This window comes from Colletotrichum destructivum, chromosome 5 (assembly GCF_034447905.1).
Source record: "Colletotrichum destructivum chromosome 5, complete sequence".
Classification (NCBI taxonomy): Eukaryota; Fungi; Ascomycota; class Sordariomycetes; order Glomerellales; family Glomerellaceae; genus Colletotrichum; species Colletotrichum destructivum.
In genome coordinates this window covers 2,045,808-2,065,835 of record NC_085900.1, presented here as the reverse complement: position 1 = coordinate 2,065,835, position 20,028 = coordinate 2,045,808, and the positions used below count along the sequence as shown (strand labels likewise).

General features: G+C 53.8%; 6 protein-coding genes across 6 annotated transcripts; 2 read left to right on the top strand and 4 right to left on the bottom strand.

Moving 5' to 3' along the window:
• Positions 1 to 1,104, bottom strand: CDEST_08206 (Putative stress responsive alpha-beta barrel). The gene is made up of 3 exons (XM_062924365.1): positions 427 to 1,104; positions 236 to 351; positions 1 to 164 (listed from the first exon to the last, which is right to left on the bottom strand). Exons 1-3 carry the CDS (start codon positions 523 to 525, stop codon positions 59 to 61), a joined length of 321 nt encoding a protein of 106 aa, XP_062780416.1. The 5' UTR covers positions 526 to 1,104; the 3' UTR covers positions 1 to 58.
• A 680-nt stretch (positions 1,105 to 1,784) lies between these two features.
• CDEST_08205 (uncharacterized protein) lies at positions 1,785 to 5,324 on the bottom strand. Its single transcript, XM_062924364.1, has 2 exons — positions 4,264 to 5,324; positions 1,785 to 4,199 (listed from the first exon to the last, which is right to left on the bottom strand). Exons 1-2 carry the CDS (start codon positions 4,930 to 4,932, stop codon positions 2,040 to 2,042), a joined length of 2,829 nt encoding a protein of 942 aa, XP_062780415.1. The 5' UTR covers positions 4,933 to 5,324; the 3' UTR covers positions 1,785 to 2,039.
• Positions 5,325 to 6,656: 1,332 nt separating this feature from the next.
• Positions 6,657 to 7,193, bottom strand: CDEST_08204 (Putative altered inheritance of mitochondria protein; the record flags this gene model as incomplete). Its single annotated transcript, XM_062924363.1, has 1 exon — positions 6,657 to 7,193. One exon carries the CDS (start codon positions 7,191 to 7,193, stop codon positions 6,657 to 6,659), a length of 537 nt encoding a protein of 178 aa, XP_062780414.1.
• A 3,618-nt stretch (positions 7,194 to 10,811) lies between these two features.
• CDEST_08203 (uncharacterized protein) lies at positions 10,812 to 12,369 on the top strand. The gene is made up of 2 exons (XM_062924362.1): positions 10,812 to 11,652; positions 11,890 to 12,369. Exons 1-2 carry the CDS (start codon positions 11,249 to 11,251, stop codon positions 11,978 to 11,980), a joined length of 495 nt encoding a protein of 164 aa, XP_062780413.1. The 5' UTR covers positions 10,812 to 11,248; the 3' UTR covers positions 11,981 to 12,369.
• A 1-nt stretch (position 12,370) lies between these two features.
• Positions 12,371 to 14,311, top strand: CDEST_08202 (uncharacterized protein). The gene is made up of 3 exons (XM_062924361.1): positions 12,371 to 12,384; positions 13,082 to 13,308; positions 13,770 to 14,311. Exons 1-3 carry the CDS (start codon positions 12,372 to 12,374, stop codon positions 13,836 to 13,838), a joined length of 309 nt encoding a protein of 102 aa, XP_062780412.1. The 5' UTR covers position 12,371; the 3' UTR covers positions 13,839 to 14,311.
• A 782-nt stretch (positions 14,312 to 15,093) lies between these two features.
• CDEST_08201 (Putative RNA recognition motif domain, RNA-dependent RNA polymerase, eukaryotic-type) lies at positions 15,094 to 19,165 on the bottom strand (the record flags this gene model as incomplete). Its single annotated transcript, XM_062924360.1, has 2 exons — positions 15,094 to 16,216; positions 16,282 to 19,165. 2 exons carry the CDS (start codon positions 19,163 to 19,165, stop codon positions 15,288 to 15,290), a joined length of 3,813 nt encoding a protein of 1,270 aa, XP_062780411.1. The 3' UTR covers positions 15,094 to 15,287.
• Positions 19,166 to 20,028: the final 863 nt, after the last annotated feature.

Genomic DNA, 20,028 nt, shown 5'->3' with positions numbered 1-20,028 from the left:
AGGGACATCTGAAACATTGGTCCAATTAATAAAAGCTCTCTTTCTACAACCGGGGTTCTTAAAACTCCGCCGATACAGCAATGAAGCCAGTCGCCTTCCCCTCGGCGGCCTGCTTCATCAGCTCCTTGTAAACGGCGTCCTTGGTCTGGTAGTACTCCATATCTCTATGTCAAGCAGTTAGTCGTTTTGTATGTGCCGCAGTTGAAGAGGGGGGGGCCACTGGATAGGAACCTACGCCTCGTTCGCAAAAGTAATCTCGTAAACCACGCTCCACGACTGCGAGCCTGGCACATCGGTCAGGACCTTGCACTTGCTCGCTTTGGACGCGACGATGTACGTCTGGCCGTCTTCCTGGGAAAAAAGGGACATCAGCACTCCGGAGCTGCTGTATAAAAGCCAGGAGGGGGGGCGGATCCGTGAACATACCTTTTTACACTCATTGGCAAAGTTGCTGAACCGTGCGACGGCCTCGTCTTGCTTGACGTCGTCGGCTAAGGCGATGAGTCCGATCCTGGTGATGGCCATGTTTTGCGATTATCTGCTTCAACAGATCCGTGCCAGGGACGAGTAGGATCCTGTAGCCGATAGAAAAGACTTTGGCTGTGTTGTATGCTAGGCTACCAACAAACTCGACAGCGCGGCCCGTCGCGGTTCTTTTATAGATCCCCTAGACTCGGCCCACCCCTCCTCCTGACCTAGGAACTCATCGCCGTCGGATCGCCGCAGGACCTACGTCTCACGATGCCAGCGGAGAAGCAGGGGCACCACGCTCCCCCGTCCGATAGCTCTCCCTCCTTCACTCAGGCGGGAAAGCAAAGCCGGGCCGAGAGACAATGGTCCATGATACCTCAGGGCGTTGAAACGTCGATCGGCTGAGTTGGCACCACAGAGCACGCCCTGATCTGGATTCACCGACGGAGGCCGGGAGGGGGGGATGTGGAGCCCACCGATCGTCAATGGTAGGGCCGAAGGAGACTGTTGCATGAACACACCGCCGGCCGAGACTTACCGGGAACGAAGGCATCTGCCGAAAGCATGAACAACAAGACCCAATCCAGCCCATTTTCCGTCACAGGCCAAGAAAAACAGACCGGTAGCGATGAGATCCCGCACCCGCCCGCTCACAATTCGAAACGTTGGCAGACGGGGAGCACCTCAGACGTCGGTGGTAGTCAGGGCTCGGCGGCGGAGCATATGCCGATTCGGGTCGCTAGCCTGCGTCAGCAGAGGTGTGTGGGGGGAGGGTGTATTAGTACCGGGCAGATCCCAACTTCCCCGCGGCGGGGGAGGGGCACACAAGGAGTTGGAGACGCTGGGTGGAGCACGGGGCCGGGGTCCGTGCAGTTACTCGGCTTCCGGGGCCGTAGGTAGACAACGGTTCCGGCCGACCGGTGGGCCCCATCCAAGGCGCGGCTTACTGCGGGCATCTCCTGAACCATGCGACAGATGTTGAATCATGCTCATTCTCATCATCCCTCACTCACAGATTGTTGCGTCATATATCACAAAACAGGGAATGGATGTACTGGATGATTTGATCATTGATCATTGATTGTGAAGATGAACATCGTAAAGACTTTTTTATAGCCATCCCAATAACACCAAAAACACAGAGATTCATCTACTCGTACAAGTCCCCTCCCGCAAGTCCACCCCAGGCTCGTGCGTGTCTCGTGTACTCAATGTCCCATCACTTCATCGCCCCCCGGGAGTGTTCCAGACCCCCATAACACCAAAAAAAAAGAAGTCCAAGCAAGAGGCCTCGAAAAATTGTATATGTTTTAGGAGTTAGAAATTAAGGGCTGATAAGCGCGAGAGCTTAGCCTCCCACGCGAAGTCCAGCAGCCAGAGCGACATGGATGGAGAAAACAAAAACAAAGTTGACACTTTGGAAACGCCTCGCCAGAAAGAATGCAGCAGGATATCAGATGCTCGCTAGTTTTGAAGCCAAAATGAAAAACTTTTCATGTTGCACGGCGCAGCCGACGTGAGTGTAGGAATTATGTGCTCACAGGCACATACGAGAAGGGCATGGGCCATCACTGGCTTCCCCTGCGTCGTCTCTGATCTCTGTAGTTGAGAGAGTAAGGGGCAGGGCGTTCCTGACGAACCGTCCGTCGGTCCGGAAGCGTGGACCTTACATCTTGGTAGTAACCGGCATGAGATGGGGCCGGTCCCGGCTGGAAAGACAACGGAGACCGCGGGGCGTACGCCGTCTGCGGCATCTCTGCTCCGCTCGTGGGGTAGATGTTGCTAGACGGGTTCGGTCGCAGATAGAAAGAGTTCTCCTGCTGAGTTGTGTAGTGTTGCTGAGGGGGCAGGCTCGGGATGGGCTGCATTGGACGCATCATCTCGACCGAAGCCGGGGGCGGGTAGGCATGCATCGGCCGAGATTGCATCGGAGCGCCAAAATCCGGCATCTGAATCGTCTGCTGGAGAGGGGTCGGAAGAGGTTGTTGGAAGAAGCCGTGTCCGGCGGGATGCTGAGCCTCAACTGGTACCGAGTGGGCGGCCATCGGCGAGTGAACCCGAGATGAGGGCTGGCTGTAGCTGTTGGGGGGGTAAAACTCCGGGCCATTGTTGACTCGGTGCTCGGTACGACGACTGTGGGCGGTCGTCATGTCGCGGAACATGCGCGAGCGGTCTCGGTTCTGCGCCATTGCGGATGACCGGTCTGGCGGAGGAGTGGTCTGGCCGTCGACCCAGCGGCAAGAGTCAGAGTCGTCCGCGGCTTGGGAGGACACCGAGGCCGGAGCCGAGGGCACTCGGCCTGCCGTAGTAGCTGGTGCGTTCATCTTCTTGTCGCTGGTAGCAGCAGTAGCGGGCTCCTGAGCCCGTTTGACTACTTCGGGATGGACACCCTCGACGTACTCAATAAAGTCCTTCAGGCTCTGAACTTTCTGGACCATGCTCTGAACGCTCTGCTCAGACGAATTTGAAGCATTTGGAAGCAAAGCTTTCATCGCGTCAACAATTTGATCAGCGAGGGATTGGAGCCTCTTCTCAGTGCCCTTCAGAGGAATGCCGGTGATAGGCTGGAGCAGACCAAGTTGCTGCAAAGAGTCATCCGCGGCTCGGCGAGCAGCCTGCAATGCCTCAATGGCCTGGCGAAACTCATCTTCACTAGTGGGGTTCCGCTGTAACTGGTCGTGTTGGTTCTGCAACGTAGCAATGTGCGCCTGCGTGCTCTGACGGAAGGATTCGACCAACGCATTCGGCGAAAACGTATGGATGGACTGTGCTGATGCTCGGCGAGCTGTGACTGGCGTGCTTCGCGTGCCAGCCGCCCGTGGCTCCTCTAACATCGGGCTGCGCCTAGACTGCTGGCTATGTGACGATGAAGGCAATGTCCCTTCTTGCACCGGACTGTAGGAGCTGGAGGCCAGGGGGTGAGGCTGGCGTGGCTCGTGACGGTTGCTTTGAACGATGTGAACCTCCTGGGGCGTTGGGAAAGAGCTGATGGGGGCACCTGCGACAGGTAATCTGCTGGAAGCCTCCGGGTAGCGGGACTGCATCTGGAATCCTTGGATGGGTTGAGAGGCAGCTACCGGGGGTAGTTGAGATGGCGCATAACCCGCGCGGGCATCATTGGGCATGTGCGGGGCTTCCGGCTGCTGAGGGTGGTGTGCATCAGGCCCGGAGTGCATATGAGAGCTAGATTGATCTTCTGCAAGCCGATATTGCTCATAGTATTCGGTCTGGGGGCCCTGTCTCATAGGTGGCTGCTGCTGGCGTTGAGGCATTGGGAGTTGTTGTGGCCGCATCTCCGGCGCGTGTTGCGGCGGCATTTGCAGAGGATCCCAGGCAGTCTCTTGACCTGCCGGAATGCCGTGCGTGGGCCACAGAGGCTCTTGGCCGCCCCCATTTGGCCGTTGATGTTCGGCGTGCCCAGGCGCATAATCGCTGCCTCCATTTTGTGGCAGGAAAACAAAATTGACTTGCAAGTCGCTGTCTGCAATCATGTTGTCAAACTGAGGTTCGTTAAGGCACAAATCAAGACCATCAGAGAAGATGGGATCAAGATTAAACGTTGCGTCGACACCAAAACCGAAATCATCATCAGATCCCAGGTCTGACCATGTGGGAGTGTTGCTTTCGTATTGTAGACGCTTGGGCGAAGGGGTTTCTACCGCGACGCGGGTGTTGAATTTTGTCGCAAAGGACGCAGTGCGTGTAAACAGGGGCTTAGGTGAGACCGACTGTTCGGGAGCTGTCAGCTTGGGTTTCCAACATCTTGGGATTCTGTTCGAATAAGGAGTTCACCTTTCGCCCGTCAGTACAAGACTTGTAAACTGGTGATTCAGGGTCTCGAATTTCAATAGCAGAGTCCCTTCGTCCTTGGAGACGGTAGAACCGCGGAGGGGGGGCGTCATCCCCGGACTCGGAAGGGCTTCTTTCTGAAGCACAGGACGAGGCAGAGGGTGTCAATGCCGGTTGTTGCAATTCCGAGTGGACTGAAAGTGCATCCCACTGGGTTGTGAATAGAGAAATCCGATTCGCAGGGTCAAGGTTGACCCTGGAGAGATTGCCCTCTAGCACGACCTCGCGCCCAACATAGACGCCGGAGCCGAAAAGAGTGGCGATGCCACGATACCCCATCTGAGGACGCTCAGAGTGAGAGTGACGAAAGTCCAAGTTTGGTCCGTACAAGGTGAGCAGGAAAGTGGTACCAGACCGTTGCTCGGTGTGAGTAGGAACCCAGCACACAGCTTTGAGTAAGACGAGCATGTATTGGTTGTTCCGGAGGTTGAGAATTTGGATCGCATCTGTAAGAGTCTCTCTCGCACCATCGTCGACGATTGCAACGGGGTCTCCGCGTTGATACTCCTGGTCGTCCAAGGATTTTCCATCATGGAGGAGCGTGCCGTGGGCTGGTTGCATGTTGATATTCGTCGGGTGGCCACTCATGGGCGTAAAACTTGTTGAGTGCATTGACTTTGTCTTTTCGACTGCCCTTCCTGATAGGCGATGGTCTTCGGTTTGGTGTAAGCAAGCGGCCAAGAATACGTGAAACGTAAGGTACGAGGATTAGCACCACCAAGAGTCAAGTTGGATGTTGATCTGGCACATTGCTTGACAACGGTGGAGAGAAATGGAGGCCGTGTTGAGGCAAGCCTATGCTATACGTGAACGGCTGGACGTCCAAGCAGCGTGTTATGAGTGAAGAAGTGTGTGAGGTTATAGCAATCGGGATTGATGAGGAGGCGAGGAAGTTTTATACGATGAACCGAAACAAGAGGGAGCTGTGGACGCATACCACCCGGTTTACCTCATGGAGCCAGATGCGACTTGGCATAGATTCGGGTCCGATAGCCAGAACATGGATCATAGAGTGTCGCTGCAGCGGAAGGCTCATTGCGCTTCCGTTTGTATGAATTTGTATGACATCCTTGTTAACACCCTCCCAGCTCTTGCGGACGTAGGAAACAGGGGGGAGGGATGGGTGTGTGTGGTCAAAATCCAGAATGCACTAGAGGGCGATCTGCTAAGTACCTAGGGCCGCAAGGTACAAAATCCTGGCCGACGAGATAGGTATCAGGGATGGTGACGGGGCAGGCCGGGACGACCGGGGGTGATTACAAGGCCATGGGTTGTCTCGGACCCTTTCTCCACCCCCAAAGGCGAAGTCGTCGTTCTCTCCGAATCGAGTCTGTCGGTGCCTCAGTGGTGCGTACCCAGCCCCATCGCCAATGAGGCGTGGCTTTCCAGGCAGCTCGTATCATCCACCTCTCTTGTCGGTGGCCTCCTAGATCATCAATCATGGTCGACATAAGAAAGAGCTCCGAGTCAAACATCTCGGGAACGGAAACAAGCGTCATCTGCGTCAACTGCTCAACCTATTTGACGCCATTGACGCCGTTCCGGATGGTAAGAAAGACTTCGTGACAGCTCACAAAGCACTACTTCATTGTACAGAGGTGAAGAGAGAGAGGGAGGGAGAAAGAGAGAGACTCCTTCTAAAAGAAAAGTCAAGAACGCGCAAGGAAAATTCTGAGAAGTGATAGGACAATACATGCCATTGGCTGCTGACCATGCCGGACCACGATCCTGATGGCGCGGGCGTGGAGCAACCGAACGCCTGCAAGCCCTCCTCGACCACTAGCTTTTATCAAGCGGCGACCCCGCCAGAGTCATGGGGGGAACAGGCGCCTAACCAGAGCTGCTTAGTTTTTATGAAGTTATCGAGTGTGCGCGGCTTACGGATCGGGCTATCGAGGTGGCTGTGAGACAGCATTACGGATCAGCATACTCCGTATGGCGCTGGGAACGCCGCGATGCAGAACCCGAGGGCCCTGCCGAGGCACGACGGGAGGGCTCCAGTAGATGACCGCACCGCCGCCCTGTTCTGAAACCGATGTTGACATAGCCATTCTGGTGGCTTCATAAATTCCATACTGGCTGCTCCGGTCTCGCTTTCTCGCCGAGGCCAATGGTCTTGCTGGATGGCAAACGTGACGAAATGCACGCCAGTCCATGCCGATTGTTGAGTCGATCATGGTGAGAGGTGTCTTAAAGAGCGATATGCGCCTTGTGGATTATGTACATTGTGTCGCGTCGTGGACGACCTGGCAGCGTCCGTAATGGGACGTGCCATGCCCATGGGTCGTCTGTGCTCGCAACAGACAGATATTTTGATCTAGATGATCGTTGCCACCTCACCGTCCCTCTTTGCCTGTCTTGGAGTCGGCCTCACTTTTGACCTTTTTCTCTTCTTCGCTCTCAGCGGGCATCTTGCCGAACTTTGTCAGAACTTTGGCGGCCCATTCTTCGAATTCACGCTCAGCGGCCTCATCCGTCTGGGCAGCTGATCCGCGAATGCTTCTTTGGGCCATATCTCTGAGGTCGTCAACGGAAGACACATCAAAGGCCCAGGCAGCGCCTCCGGTCATCATCATGGCAAAGCTGAATACGTTGAGCGTCGCCAGATTCAACGCCTCAAAGGCAATCATGCCTCCTTCGGGATTTCCTTGCTTGCCTGCCGCGTAGTGGCTGGGCTGGTAGAACTTGGGAAAGGCGGCGAGCTGTTTGCGAACCACGGAGCGACGCGTGATCATGGCCGAGAAGAGGAAGAAGCCGGCGCCGGCAAAGAAGAGGCCTAACTGTTTCGTAGCCCTGGACTGAAAGAGAGAGGATGTTGGCTGAGGCGGCGATCTTGCAGGTCGAGAGTCGGACGATTCGTTGTCGGAAGCCATGGCCGTTGGCAAGCGTTGCGCGAGCATCGATTCCTACCCCTCCCAGGAAGAAGAAAAAGGTCAGACAGGGCATCCGCAGTGGCTTCTGCGGAAAGAAAGAAAAAACTTACTGGGTCAGAGCGGCAAGGACCGGACGGTCAATTGATCAAGACGGAAGGGAGTCGATGGAGTCGCGGTCTCTTGGGCAAGCTGAGGTTCGTGTGCTGGGGAGAGATAAAGCGGAGCTATGGCGGGACAAGATAGGAAAGCTCCTCTGAATTGGATATCGGGGAAAGGAAGTTCCCGCCACTAAAATTTTCGGACCCTTGCAAAGAGTGGACCTGAATATGCATCTATACCAGCTGACCGCTTAGACTTGCAGGTAACCAGTATTACTATCTTAACCAGCAGTACTTTCTCCTGCCTGCGTCGAGCAAATCGAATCACCAGATTTCCCCGGGCTATCCCACCAATAAACCGTACTGGCCTGAATAGGAAAGCTCGGCATTTGGCCTGTTTCAGCGTCCTACCCTTTCCTTTACATTGTTTCCAAGACGTCACCAATCGCTCTTATCGATCACAGGCGACGCGCATTTCCCAACCACCTAGAGTCCAAATTACTCGGCTTGTCAAACGTCCGCATCAACCAGTTCTCTTTGCAATGCGGCAATTTCGCACTATGCTGACAAGATGCTATCCCCGTTGACTACGGACGAAATGCATGCCGGCCCACTGTTGACACTACACAACTTGCAGAGGACACGCCTTCAGGCACCTTAAGACTGCAACTCGACGGCTGCTGCTAATGCGCCCACACTATTCGTACAGCGGCAGAACAATAGGGCCGGGAGTGTCGACATTGCATCCGCGACAGCCACCCGTCGTCATATCTGCAGATGACATGGAAAACACGATGGCGGTCAATTGTCATGCCACACTAAAGCCCTGGTCGAGCAATGGCGGCACGTCCTGACGTCGCTCTGCCCCTGGTTGCGAGGCCCAATCAGCGTCGCCCACAACACAAATCCGGCCTGCCTGCTCGCTTTTTGGGGCGATAGCCGACCTTGCAACGGCTGCAACTACGTACCTCCAGTCGAAATCACCTGCAGACGACAGACATGCCAGTAAGATGATCGGATGGCTTCCCCGGGGCCTGTCCGCCTACCCTCGACGACGGCTGCATCTGGCGGGTCACCACCGTCCCATGGGCCACACACCACTGCAATAAAAACATGTGCGAGACCATCAAAATGACACATCAGACGTCGTTTTTCACTTACATACACTCGTACGCCATCGACGCCTCGTGAGCCTGCCCCTTCCACAATTCATGGCCCTGCGCCAGCACTCCATCCGGCGACAGCACACGGAACAGAAGACATACTTGTCTCGCCAGCGATCGATTGTCCGAGATCTAGATTGCTGGATCGTCGATTGTATTCGACAACATCATTGCGCTCTGTCAGTTGTTAGTCGCACCATGTTGTCGGGTCCCCGCAAAGCATGCGCGGTGCTATGGATGAGGCGTGCCAGATTCAGGCGGGCAAGCGTTCAGACATCAACGTTTTGCTGGAAAAAATCATCCGGTTGGCTGTTGTACACGTCACGTTTTACCAGCTGTCATCAGGCGGCTTGTACATCGTTTGTCTGATACAACGCCACCGCAGCAGGCTGTACGACCGTCTCCCGCTCAGGCAGAACGAAAAGTCTAGTTCCGCGGGCCTTGTTGGGGACAGCCAGGCCATGTTGATGCGCTAAACTCCGTGGGCAAAGACGAATTGCTGCTTTGCTTCCGCGAGCTCGACGATGATGGGACAAGACCGTAGAGCTTGATAATAGTTGGAACAACTAGTGAGCGAATCAGCCCAGGGTTCTTTAGAAAATGATTGAAATACCGGGTCAGTTGTTGTGTGCCGCCACTTGGTTGGTCGGATCCATGCGTGGTTTAAGGAGGTGGACGAGGCTTGTCGCAGTCGTCTTCGTGAGAAGTGATGCCGGGGCGAGTCGCAGACTGAGATGCACCACACCGCAAAAAAGCATCACGAGACGGGGTGCGCAGTCGGGCGCCAGCTGTGGAGACTGCGACGGGTTTGCCCATTCTCGACGACATACCCTGGGCTGAAGAGAGCGCCGTCCCGACAATCAGGCACCTGGTTCGAGGGTTGTCCCAAGACAAAAACAAGCCACAGTTTGGTTGGACGGGAGACATGTGTTGGCTCACGGCTATTGACGAGTTCCAAACTGACTTGGGTGTCTCACAGCACAAGCCCAAACTGGTCAGAATGGCATTGTCTTCATCATGGTCAGGAACTGATTGCGACAATCCCCCGTCATGAGGGGTTGCTTGCAGCAGAAACTCTGCTGCGTGTTGAACAAGGATGAGTGCTGTTCCGCAATGTCAGAGCGGTTGGTGAGGTCTCATCACAAAGACCTTTCCAGTAATCAGCTGGCTGGCAAGCAGCTGTTGGGACCTGCCGGGCTTGATTTCAGGTCCGGCAGTGTCACAAATCACATTCCCCAAGATCTAGTGCCTCAGCCAGGAAAGGCAATAGTCACGAATCAGCACCCAGTAACAGTGTAGTATTAGCTGAGATGACGCCTCTGCGCGCACAAACACACACACACACACACACACACACAAACACACGTACCAAAAAATAAAAATAAAAAAGACTCCTGCTGGCTGAGGGATTTACCAATTGACCAAGATTTTAGCCGTGGTGCAGTGCATGTGGGATGCTCCACGATCGCCCAGGCGCGAGCTTATCGTGTACTCTCCCCCACCCCGGCTGCCACGATTGCTTTACCACAATACTGGGTCACCGATCAGATTGCATCGTGCTAGATCGATGGGATGGGACAATGCGACCTTTGTTCTGCCATCCAAAGATCGGTGCCCACCAAACACGGCAATCTGACAGCAAACGATCAAATCACTCGCGGAGCTTGGTAGAGAAAACGCCTCTGTACGATCGACCCTCCTTGAGTTATTTTACTTTGGTCCTTGTGGCCCGAGGTTTCGATTAAGAGCGGGAGCAACCGCGTTGCCGAAAGTTTGCTGATGTGGCACCGTCACCCGCCGTCCAGAGGACGCCCTTACTCATCGGGCTTGTGCGACTCAACGTCGCGCACAGATCCAGCAGGCTTGAGAGCCAACTCGACGGTCGGTACTCGGTGCACAGACTGGGTTCCGGCAGAGAGGGATGGGTGCGAAATCTGAGTCGTATTTGCTAGGAGTACGCCATGCTGTCGCCGACAACTCCATCGCGAGTACTGAAGAAAGTCGACAATGATTTAGATACATCAGGAGGGGAAACAAAAACTTTGTCAACTGTCATTTTTGTGTTGGAAAGAAAAAAAATAATCAATGTGCAGGAGGTTGGCTGGCTGCTGAGATATGACGAAAGCGGAAGGGACAGCATGGCAGGGAGAAAGTAAAAGTCAGTACTGACAGAAGACCCCAAATGCTCAGAGCAAAGAGACCGACGCAGTTCTTAGCGCCGGCGACCCCTGGCACCGGCGATGCGACCCCCGGGTCCCCGATGTCGTGGCTCCATGTATATACAGGCCCACTGGGATCTCAAATCAGCGACTGCAGTACCTCTACGGCTGCATGACACTGTGTGCACTGTATATGTGCACAGTAAGCGCGCACGAGCCCAAAGCATGCAGTTTGTCATCTGAGCCCACTTCCTTCCATCAACAACAACCACCCACTCAGAGCGATATCGTTCCATTCTATTTCTGCCGCCCACAAACCTGAGATTGCTCTCACACACCAAGCCCAGGGCTCTAACGGCGTCCTCCAAGTTCGATTCGACCACATTCAGCCGCCAAATCAACCGCTCATCACACAGCCCGTTTTTCTCATCCGTACCGTATAGACTACTCTCGGGGACCAGCCCACTGGCTCCCACCCCCCCTCTTGTGCCACGCCGCGTTGTAACACTAGCGGGAGCTCAGATTTGTGTCCCAGACAACCGCTCGGAACCGCAAGCCACCGATTACTATTTGGTTCGCTGCACATCATTCCGAACCACGTTCTAATCTGTACGGCACAGCGTTAAACCTAAATCATGGGTAAACCTAGAGGTAGCAACACTGCGAAGACGAAAGCCGGGGCCGGGGCCACCAACGGCAGCAACACAAAATCAACCACTCTTTCCACCCCCAATGTACCACCCGCTTGGCCCCAGTTTAAGCCACCGTTGCCTGTTACCGACCTGGTTCCCGACAAGCTCGACTCTTGTCCCGACAAAATCGTTCTGATCCGCAACTTCTGGCCAAAATCCCTCTGCAGTACATATGTCACCTTCCTTAGGGGCCTGCCGCTGATCACCACCCCTGGGCGGCCCAAGCGGGGAGAAGCGGTTAGGGTGAACGACCGTTTTCAAGTGCAGGATGCCGGATTTGCTCAACGCCTCTGGACCGAGACTGGGCTGCGCGAATCGCTGGGCCAAGAAGACATTCAGGGTTTGTGGTAAGTGTGCAGACTCTTCTCCCTTGTTATCCCCGCTCCCTCTGGACCCTTGTTCTGAGCGATGCGTCCGTCCCACGCGCTTCCGGCTAGATCCGCCCGTTTCTGCGCACAACCAGAAAACGTCCAAAACAGTTATAACAAACATGAAACCCACACAGAAGAAGGAACTCCTCTGCGTCAAGACCTTCTCGTTCCGGGTATGCCATGAGACTTGCTAACAAGGGTCGACTGTGCTAGGGGTGGTGAGGTCGTCGGCCTGAATCCCAACATTCGCATCTATCGCTACTCCAAGGGGCAGTATTTCGACGCACATTGTAAGTCTCAATAACCCGATCTTTGACCTGTCATACGCCACATGCGCCGAGGGGCTATGAATGGTCTGCGAGTCACGGGGGCAAGGTACCCATTTCTGCATACACTCAAGACCTGTGGCCGAGTAATTTCAATCATCACTTTGCTATGCTCGCAACAAGCAGCAAGTCACAACTTTCACGGTTTCTTAGATGGCTAAAGTTGGGATGCAATGGAAGGACAGAGCCTGTCAAACATTTCATTACAAAGTCTCAGAAGGAATTGCCAACTGCCACGTTGTTGTGTTGTAGGCTAAACCTCCTGAGTCCGCAAGGCCGGGTTGTTTGAAGGTCGTCGCAAGACATTCATCTTTCGTTCAAGCGGGCGGCCCTGAATTGTCAAGTGCAGCGAACCTGTGCAAAGGATGAATGAGTTCGCTTGGTCCATATTTTTCCTCAGTTTCTCGTTACAGTATCCTTCATCGACCCAGTCATATGGGAACCGGACTCGGAATAGTTTCCAACACATGCATGTCTCAATCTCCTCCAGCTCACAACGAAAGTCTCGAAAGGCGATCATGACTTACAACGCCTCGTGGAGAAACCTGCTTATAATCCAACTTCCTTTTACCCACTATTCTTCGAAGACGATGTTGGGCCCCACAGCAAGAGCCTGGGCCGTCGATCAGCCCAACGATGGTCATATTTGATATATGATATCTTATCCCCTCCGCTCAGTCCTCTTTGTCTACGCTCTTCCTGTTACCGCAGACTTCCCATCCCAGCACCAAAAGAACTTGTCGATTCGTCGCGCAGGCCCAAACCCTGCGAATCGGTCCATATCGACCCACCCAATGGCGTTACCCCCTCGGGTCATGCGAGAGATTGAGCCCGGGAGCCTGCGAGTCCGATCCAGCCAAAACCCTTCGACATCTCGCATCTCCCTATCCAAACAAGGAACTCAGCAGTGAATGGTGCTGGGATCGTTTGACGACCTGCAGCAGCCAAGGATCTTTTGGTCTCTGAGCCATTACTCTTTTATTCTGCATCATTCACTTGTCTTCCGTGCAGGCTTCCTCTTCATCGTCAAGATCGATCCAACTGACCTTTGTACTCCCCCCCCCCCCCCCCACATACAGACGACGACTCCAACAACGTCACGTTCAGCCCCGAACTCTCGACCGGGTCCGTCACGTGCAAGACAACTTGGACGCTGCTGCTGTATCTTACCTCGTCCGCTGAGGGCTGTGTGGGCGGCGAGACCGTCTTCTTTCCCAACGACCGCCGCTCCGCCAAGGAGGAGATCCCGGTCGCCCTCGAAACGGGCATGCTTCTCCTTCACAAGCATGGGGAAGATTGCATGCTGGTAAGTCTCGTCTTGCGAAAAATTTCCTCGTTTGTGTACATACTCTCAAGAACAACCCCCCCCCCCAACCCCCCCCCCCCCTTCCCCATGCATCCTGATTCCTCCCCTGATCCCCGGCATGCTCAGGGCAAAACGCACCTGAGCGTGTTCGTATGTGGCCGCGACCGTTGCCACCATGGCCTCTGTCACGGTCTCCTCGCCGGTAGTCCTTTTTCTGTACCTTTTTGTTGCTTTTGGTGGCGCGAAACACGACCCAACCTCGGCCACCACGGCTGCGGCCTCATCTCTCCTCTCCTCCCCAACCACTCACCGATAAGCCCAATCCACTCCGCATGTTCGGCAGTGTTCACCAAACCGACCACCCCCTACATTCCCCCCTCCCGTCTGGCCCTGTTATTTTTACCTTCCTGGCCGCAGTGTATAGGTTCCCTTAGACTGACACATGTTCCACTTGTCAACAGCACGAGGGGCGCGAGGTCACGTCAGGCGAGAAGTGGGTGTTGAGGACGGATCTATGCGTCAGAAAGTGAGAGTGTTCTCTGTTGATCTGCGCCAGGCATCGCGCAACATGGATAGCCCTCCCCATCGGCTGTCCCACCCTCTGCCCGTTCGGACGTGGAGACGGATCACAGCACATGGCCCATGGCCCTCGATTTCCCATCCACTGTTCTGGTACGGTAACCGCTTTCTGTGGCATATGCCAATTCGACGACCTACTGTGTTTTCATCCCTACTCCACCCCTCTTTTTGATCAGATTTACTGCTGGATCGTACCTATGGAGGAAGGAAAAAGACAACGGAGTGGACTCGCAGCGCGTGCTGACCTCTGGGCTTCGCGCCGCACGCATGCCGCACCCGATCAGGTTGCCCGTTCGGTCAACGATCTAGACAGGAACCACAAGGAGAAAGAGGGGTTCAGCAGATGAGATTCTGCAAGAGGGGGTTGATGAGTTTCAGGTCCACCCTCTCCTCCCCTCCTTCTTTTTCCATCGCAATTCAAATCATCAGGGTATCAAGGCCGTCGAGATCCCCATCGCGTGTGTGCCAAGTAGAGATGTACGTAAAGACACATGCTTGAGAGTGAAAGTGGTGACATGAACGATCCGGTGGCACACGCCGTACCAGGCGGTCCTCTTTTCTCTTCGCTCATCCTTCCGGTCCTGCTGCTGCCTCTGTCAGTGTCGGTCGAGGAGGGGCGTATCTTTTAGGCCGATAGGCACGGCGTAGGATTGGACGGGAGCCCGGCAGGATGCGCCCCCCTTTTCCTTTCTTTCTCGCTCTCTCTCCCTCCCTCACTCTCTCTTTCGATGCTGGTGCTACCTACAGTACTACTGCTGAGGTTTTGCTGCTGCCGCGTGCTCGTCCCATTCTCTCCCCTAATGATGTGTTGTGTGTTGGGTACGACACTTACACTGTGCTTTTTTTTTTTTTGTACCTGTGTTTTTTCTTTATATTGCATACCTGTGCGACCTCAGGAGGGATTGCCTTGGCTACGTATCCCAGTCCTATTCTCACCATGTCCGTGGGGAAAAAGGCCTCGAACGTGACCGCCGGCTGCTTCCCGTCCCTTCCCCGAGCGACAGGCCTGTCCACTTCCCTCCTTCCATTTCTATTCTTTCCCCCCTTTTGGGATCCTTCCCGCGGTAAACTTAATGTAACGTGGAAACGCTTCCACAAGTTCGAGGCTCTTAGGATCTCCCGGCGACGCTCCAAGCGATGTTCCCGGGGTTAGGTCACAGTGACATGAGAAACGGGCCACGCACAAAACAAGGCTATTATTGGGCACCTGCTATCTCCCCATGTCTCGTAAGAAAGGACGCCTGGCCGTCTGCCGGAACCCAGGCTTAACCCGGAAAGCCCTCTCCGGTATCGCTCCGTCTCCCTACCGTATGTCCCTGAATTGATGACTTGGGGCCCGCGATAATGACATGTCAAACGCCCCTGTCGCAGCGTGAAAAGCTACCGTTGTTTTCGCCTCACTAGGCCATGGCGCCGCTCATCAGTCGGTCCATGGCATCCATAGCACTCTCCTCCTCAACATGTATCTCATCTCCACCAGTAGTATTGACGCCCTCGGGTGGCTGTGAAACCTTGTTGTCGTTCTCCTTCGTGGGGCTCCCAAATACCTCCAAGAGCTCGCCCCGGTGAACCACTCTTCCGTCTTCCAGCTGAGTCTCCTGTTGTGCTGTGTCTCCCTCAGCGCGGCGAATGGGGAAGGACTTCTTCGTTATGGGCTGAGCCTGAGGGTCGACGGTCGGGGTGATCTTGACGTGTCCGGTGGCAATACGGCCCATGATCCAGTGGAATATCCACGGAAAACTGGTCAGGGGCATCGAATGTCTCTTGTGTTCCTCGTCTTCGTACTCCTTCGCAAGGGCTGCGTTGACCTGGTCCTCGGTGACTTTGTACATGGCAGCCACGAACGGGGCAAAGTCGTCGTAGTGCCTGCTGCCAGCCTCCTTGTAGCAAATCTCGCGGTATCGTTGTTTGAGCGCTGACGACTCCCGTCCAATATCCTCGTGCTGCTTGTAGTCGCTGCCAACACGTGGTCTGGAGAGCACAAAGCCGGTCCAGGCTTCGAACTCGGTCTGGACGTCGCGATGGCTCATGAGGCGACGCAAAGAGGTGTCGTATTGGTTTTTGACCTTACGCGCCTTTCGGAGGATATCGTCTGAGAGAGGAAAACGGTTCAAGATTCTCGTATCGAATTTATTTCCGTAGAGAGGGTTGAGAGACTGGTCTTGAATCATGTCATATATCTGTCCAAGAGCGCTTGATGACCTGTAGGTACATCTCCTGTTCATGAAGTGAGGCCATGCCTTGGGATGTAGGTCTGGCGGGAATTTGGCTGGGTCCGCTGTTTTGACATAGTCGACCGCCTTAGAATGAAGCTCTGCCAGCTTCAGGCCTGGCAACGTCTGTTAGCATCTGCTATGCTTTCAGCGGTTATATCGAGGCAAGGCAGGTACTCACATCTGAGATCTTTGGCCCCTACTCTGGAGTGGTCAGCCAGCGCCAGATGCGCAATTGCAACCAAAGCCAGGCAGTCGTTCTGGATGTACCGAACGAAAAATGTTCTTAGATCAGATACTTTGACGAACCCGCGCCTCAGCACCTTGGCCCTCGGCGCGATGTAGTTCATTGGCGGATGATGCCATTCTCGAGGAATGAGGTCAGGGTTCCAGATCACAAAAAAGTCGTCGCCGTCCAGGTCTCCTCCTGACAGCATGCTGGGCACATCTCTGTCGCCAATGTTAGGAAACACTACAACGTTCTTGAGGTGATGGAGAGTGGGGACGTCGACCGCTTCCACAACTCGGATATCACCGGGATGAAGTGACGGATTGCGCCCGACAATGCATACTCCAGTGACGCAATAGTATTTTCCGTCTTCGGAGTTCGGAATCTGCAGGAATATCTGGGGAAGGTCATGAATGTTTCGCGTGGTCTTCCCCTCGGTTGCCTTCGAGTGACCTCGCAGTGTTCCCGTTTCATCGAGGCATCCAAGAAGGAAAGCGCTCTGTTCGATAACCACCCGAGCCTTCTCCTTTAGCAGCTTCATGGACCAGATGCGCCAGAGGTTCAAGATCGTAAGAACAAACGGCTCTTGCACCTCCTTGTCTATGAAACCCCAGCAGACGAGATCCTTGATCGTCAAAGAAGTCATATTCTCGTCGATGTACTTGCCCAGCAGACCTGTAGCCGCAACCTGGTCGTTCATGGCCTTCTCGTAGTTCTGAATCTGCTGTTTGGCAAGCTTCAAGATGGGTTCGCTCTTAACGCCGAGAGTGGTAAGAATAGTAATCGTCTGTCGGTTCAGGGTCGCAACCGAGTACTGTGCAGACTTGATGATTTCCAATCCATTGAACTGCGCCTTGAACTTTTCTTGGGAAGGTCGAATGTGCACTTCGAGTCCCTTTGCATCGGGCCAGACGGCCAGCATGCCTTTGCAGCCACCCATGCGGAACTGGAAAGCAGACGGTATGCCGACTGCTTCCTGGCCCATCTCGTTAACTACCATCTCTGCTAGGAGTTTCGAAATCTTGCCCACGCCGTCGCTGAAACAGTATTCGCCCCTTTGAATGTCTTTGGCTTGTTCGATGCGAGGAACAGTAATTCCACGTATCTCCCTTGTTGTTGAGAAGCACTGGCCAATGCGAGCGGCATATTTTGCGACGTTTTTGATGTGGTTGAATTCGCCCATCCATTTCCGAATATCGTCGCAAGTAACATAGTCCGTTGGGCAAAAAAAGTAAACCGCGCACTCCCGAATCTGCGAATTTCCAAAGGCCAAAAATTCGTAGATGCGATTGCCAATCTTGATGCCTCGCTTCAAGGCGCGGTAGATCCTGTCGAAGACCTCATCACCGGCGTCATTGTATATTCTGCCTTTATACAGCTCATCCGTGAATTGGACCCTGATGAAGCGGTCTTGATGAGAGCTGTATTTTCGAAGAACTCTGTTCGATGCTTCTACACTTGGGGAGCAGAAATGCATTGTTGATGGTGTGACGATGACTTTCCGAATAGTCGTGCAGTAGTACGGCATGCTGGCATTTGGAAAGAAGAAACGGGCCTCTTCATTTTCAAACATTTTCATCGGGTTCCATACTCTCGCTCCTTGGTCTGCAAAGTATTCAAGCATCCACTTTGCTCGGTCCTTGTCCATGCGATGTAGCTGATTGATGAACTCCTGAGTGATGGCATACTCGGAGAGAACGCCGCGAGAGATACAGACTTCTAGCTGATAGAAGACCTCGAATTTCAGATCATCGGATGCCGGGGCGAGGGAAAGAGGTGCGAGAGACAACAACGAATGATTTGTGGACGGCTTGCCGAACTTTGAAGTTGCAGGTTGGCAAAGTGTGCTGAGCAGCGCAGAGCGAGAAGGCACAGCTCCAAATCGGTCCAGGGATGTAGTGGCAACGTTGTGGGCCTGTAGTGCCTCCAGTACATTGTCGACGGTGTTTTCGGCCTTCTTGATAATGAATCGAAAGGTTGTCCAACGGCCAATGTTGATGAAGTCCGGCTGGTCGAAGTCGTATTGCAGAGTCACAGGGAACTCTCGAGTCTGCTGTTCATCGTCGAGTATGATGGTTCGACGCTCCCACATATCCAGATTACCCCACGAAGACCTTCCTACGGCCATCATCTCACGCTTTCTTCTGTTGGCCTTGGTCCAAAACATAGGGGGAAGCTCCAGCGGTATGACCAATGCCATGTCGCTTCCATCGTTGGCTCGAATGACTCCTTTGAGGCGAGAAAAATCTACGATGCATTTGTGGTGGGTAACGCAGTTGTCGTACTCCTCCTCGCCTATTTCGCCTTGGTTTTGGACCGCATGTTTCTGTGCTCGATCCCGAGTGGAAGTATCGAAATAGATGGTGAGATTTTTTTTCCGGAGGTTGAAGTCGATGCGTACACTGTCCGTGACAGACCTCAGCACTATCATCTCTTCTTCTTGGAGTTGCGAGCCAAAGTCCAATCGATCAGCCTGCAAGGACATCTTGGACTTGAACCAGATGTCGGGGTTGGCTGGGCTCTTACTCAAACCCTCGTATCTCTGATGGGGCGTCTTGAAGGCACTGAGAGAAACCTGTGCGCTTTTATTTTGGCCATACTTAACAGTGTGGACTCTGGAAGACCAGAAATCGAGCTGGGGCGGGGGCTCAAAACGGATCAAGGCGAATCCGTCTCGGTTTCCATGGCGGTCCTCGCCGATCTCGAGCAGTGAAATGTTGCCATGTTTTGTGAAAGAGTTGTAGAGTTCAGCCAGACTAACAGCAGAGGGAAGGCGATGGATCTTGATGGTGAAATCCGGCCAAGTCCTCCATGGCTCGGTCTCAGTAGCTTCCATGATGTGAGGGTCTGTTTTTGCTTTCCAATGGTGAAACGGGTGACTGCTGAATAATTAATTCGACTACCTCGTCCAAGGAAGGTGTTATGGAATAGAAGAAAGAGGGATGGTTGTTTGGTTTTGGTAAATGGAGACAGGGAGAGCAGAGGAGGACGAGGGAAGTGAAATGCTAAGCGATGAGAATAGTGTGAGAAGGTTAGAAAGAGAGGGCAGTACACAAGCTGAGTTATATTGAGAAGGTGCGGATGAAACTAGAGTGATAAGTGATGTGGTGTGCCCGATAGAGATTGCATTCTGACTTGTGTCTGAAAGGGCTGGTGACAGTATTGTTGATAGTATCGCCCTCCTCTGAATCAACAAAACTGGAAGAAATCGGGAAGTTGTGGTTTAAGAGAGGCTGCCTTGACAGCCTATGACATAGGTACATACCTCGAAGAGTGTCGGTTTGGACTCAATGTTTTGCTCGTCGTTATGAAAACCAACTTGTTTCTTTGTTTGTTCCCGAATGCTTGATGTAGCCTATCATGGCCCCAGAGGCGAAAGAGTAGCAGAAAGGATCTGCGCGAGGAAGGGAGTCGAAGGAAGGCTTGAGATGAGCAAGTGGAAATGAGCCGGACGAATTCGTAGAAGAAGCCACAAAATGACCGATAATGAAGGCCGAATCAATTTTGTGAGACAAGAAATCCTGACTTGGGGTACCTAGGTAGGTAGGCGCACCTCTCCTCCCTCTTCTTACTCGCCAATTAGAGGAAGGAACGGGTGCCTGGCTGTTATTGCCAGTTTCCAGACAACAGTTTCCCACACCAGATGCAACTAGCCGTTGCCATCTGAATAATTTGCTTGCTCCCATTCACCGCCTCAAA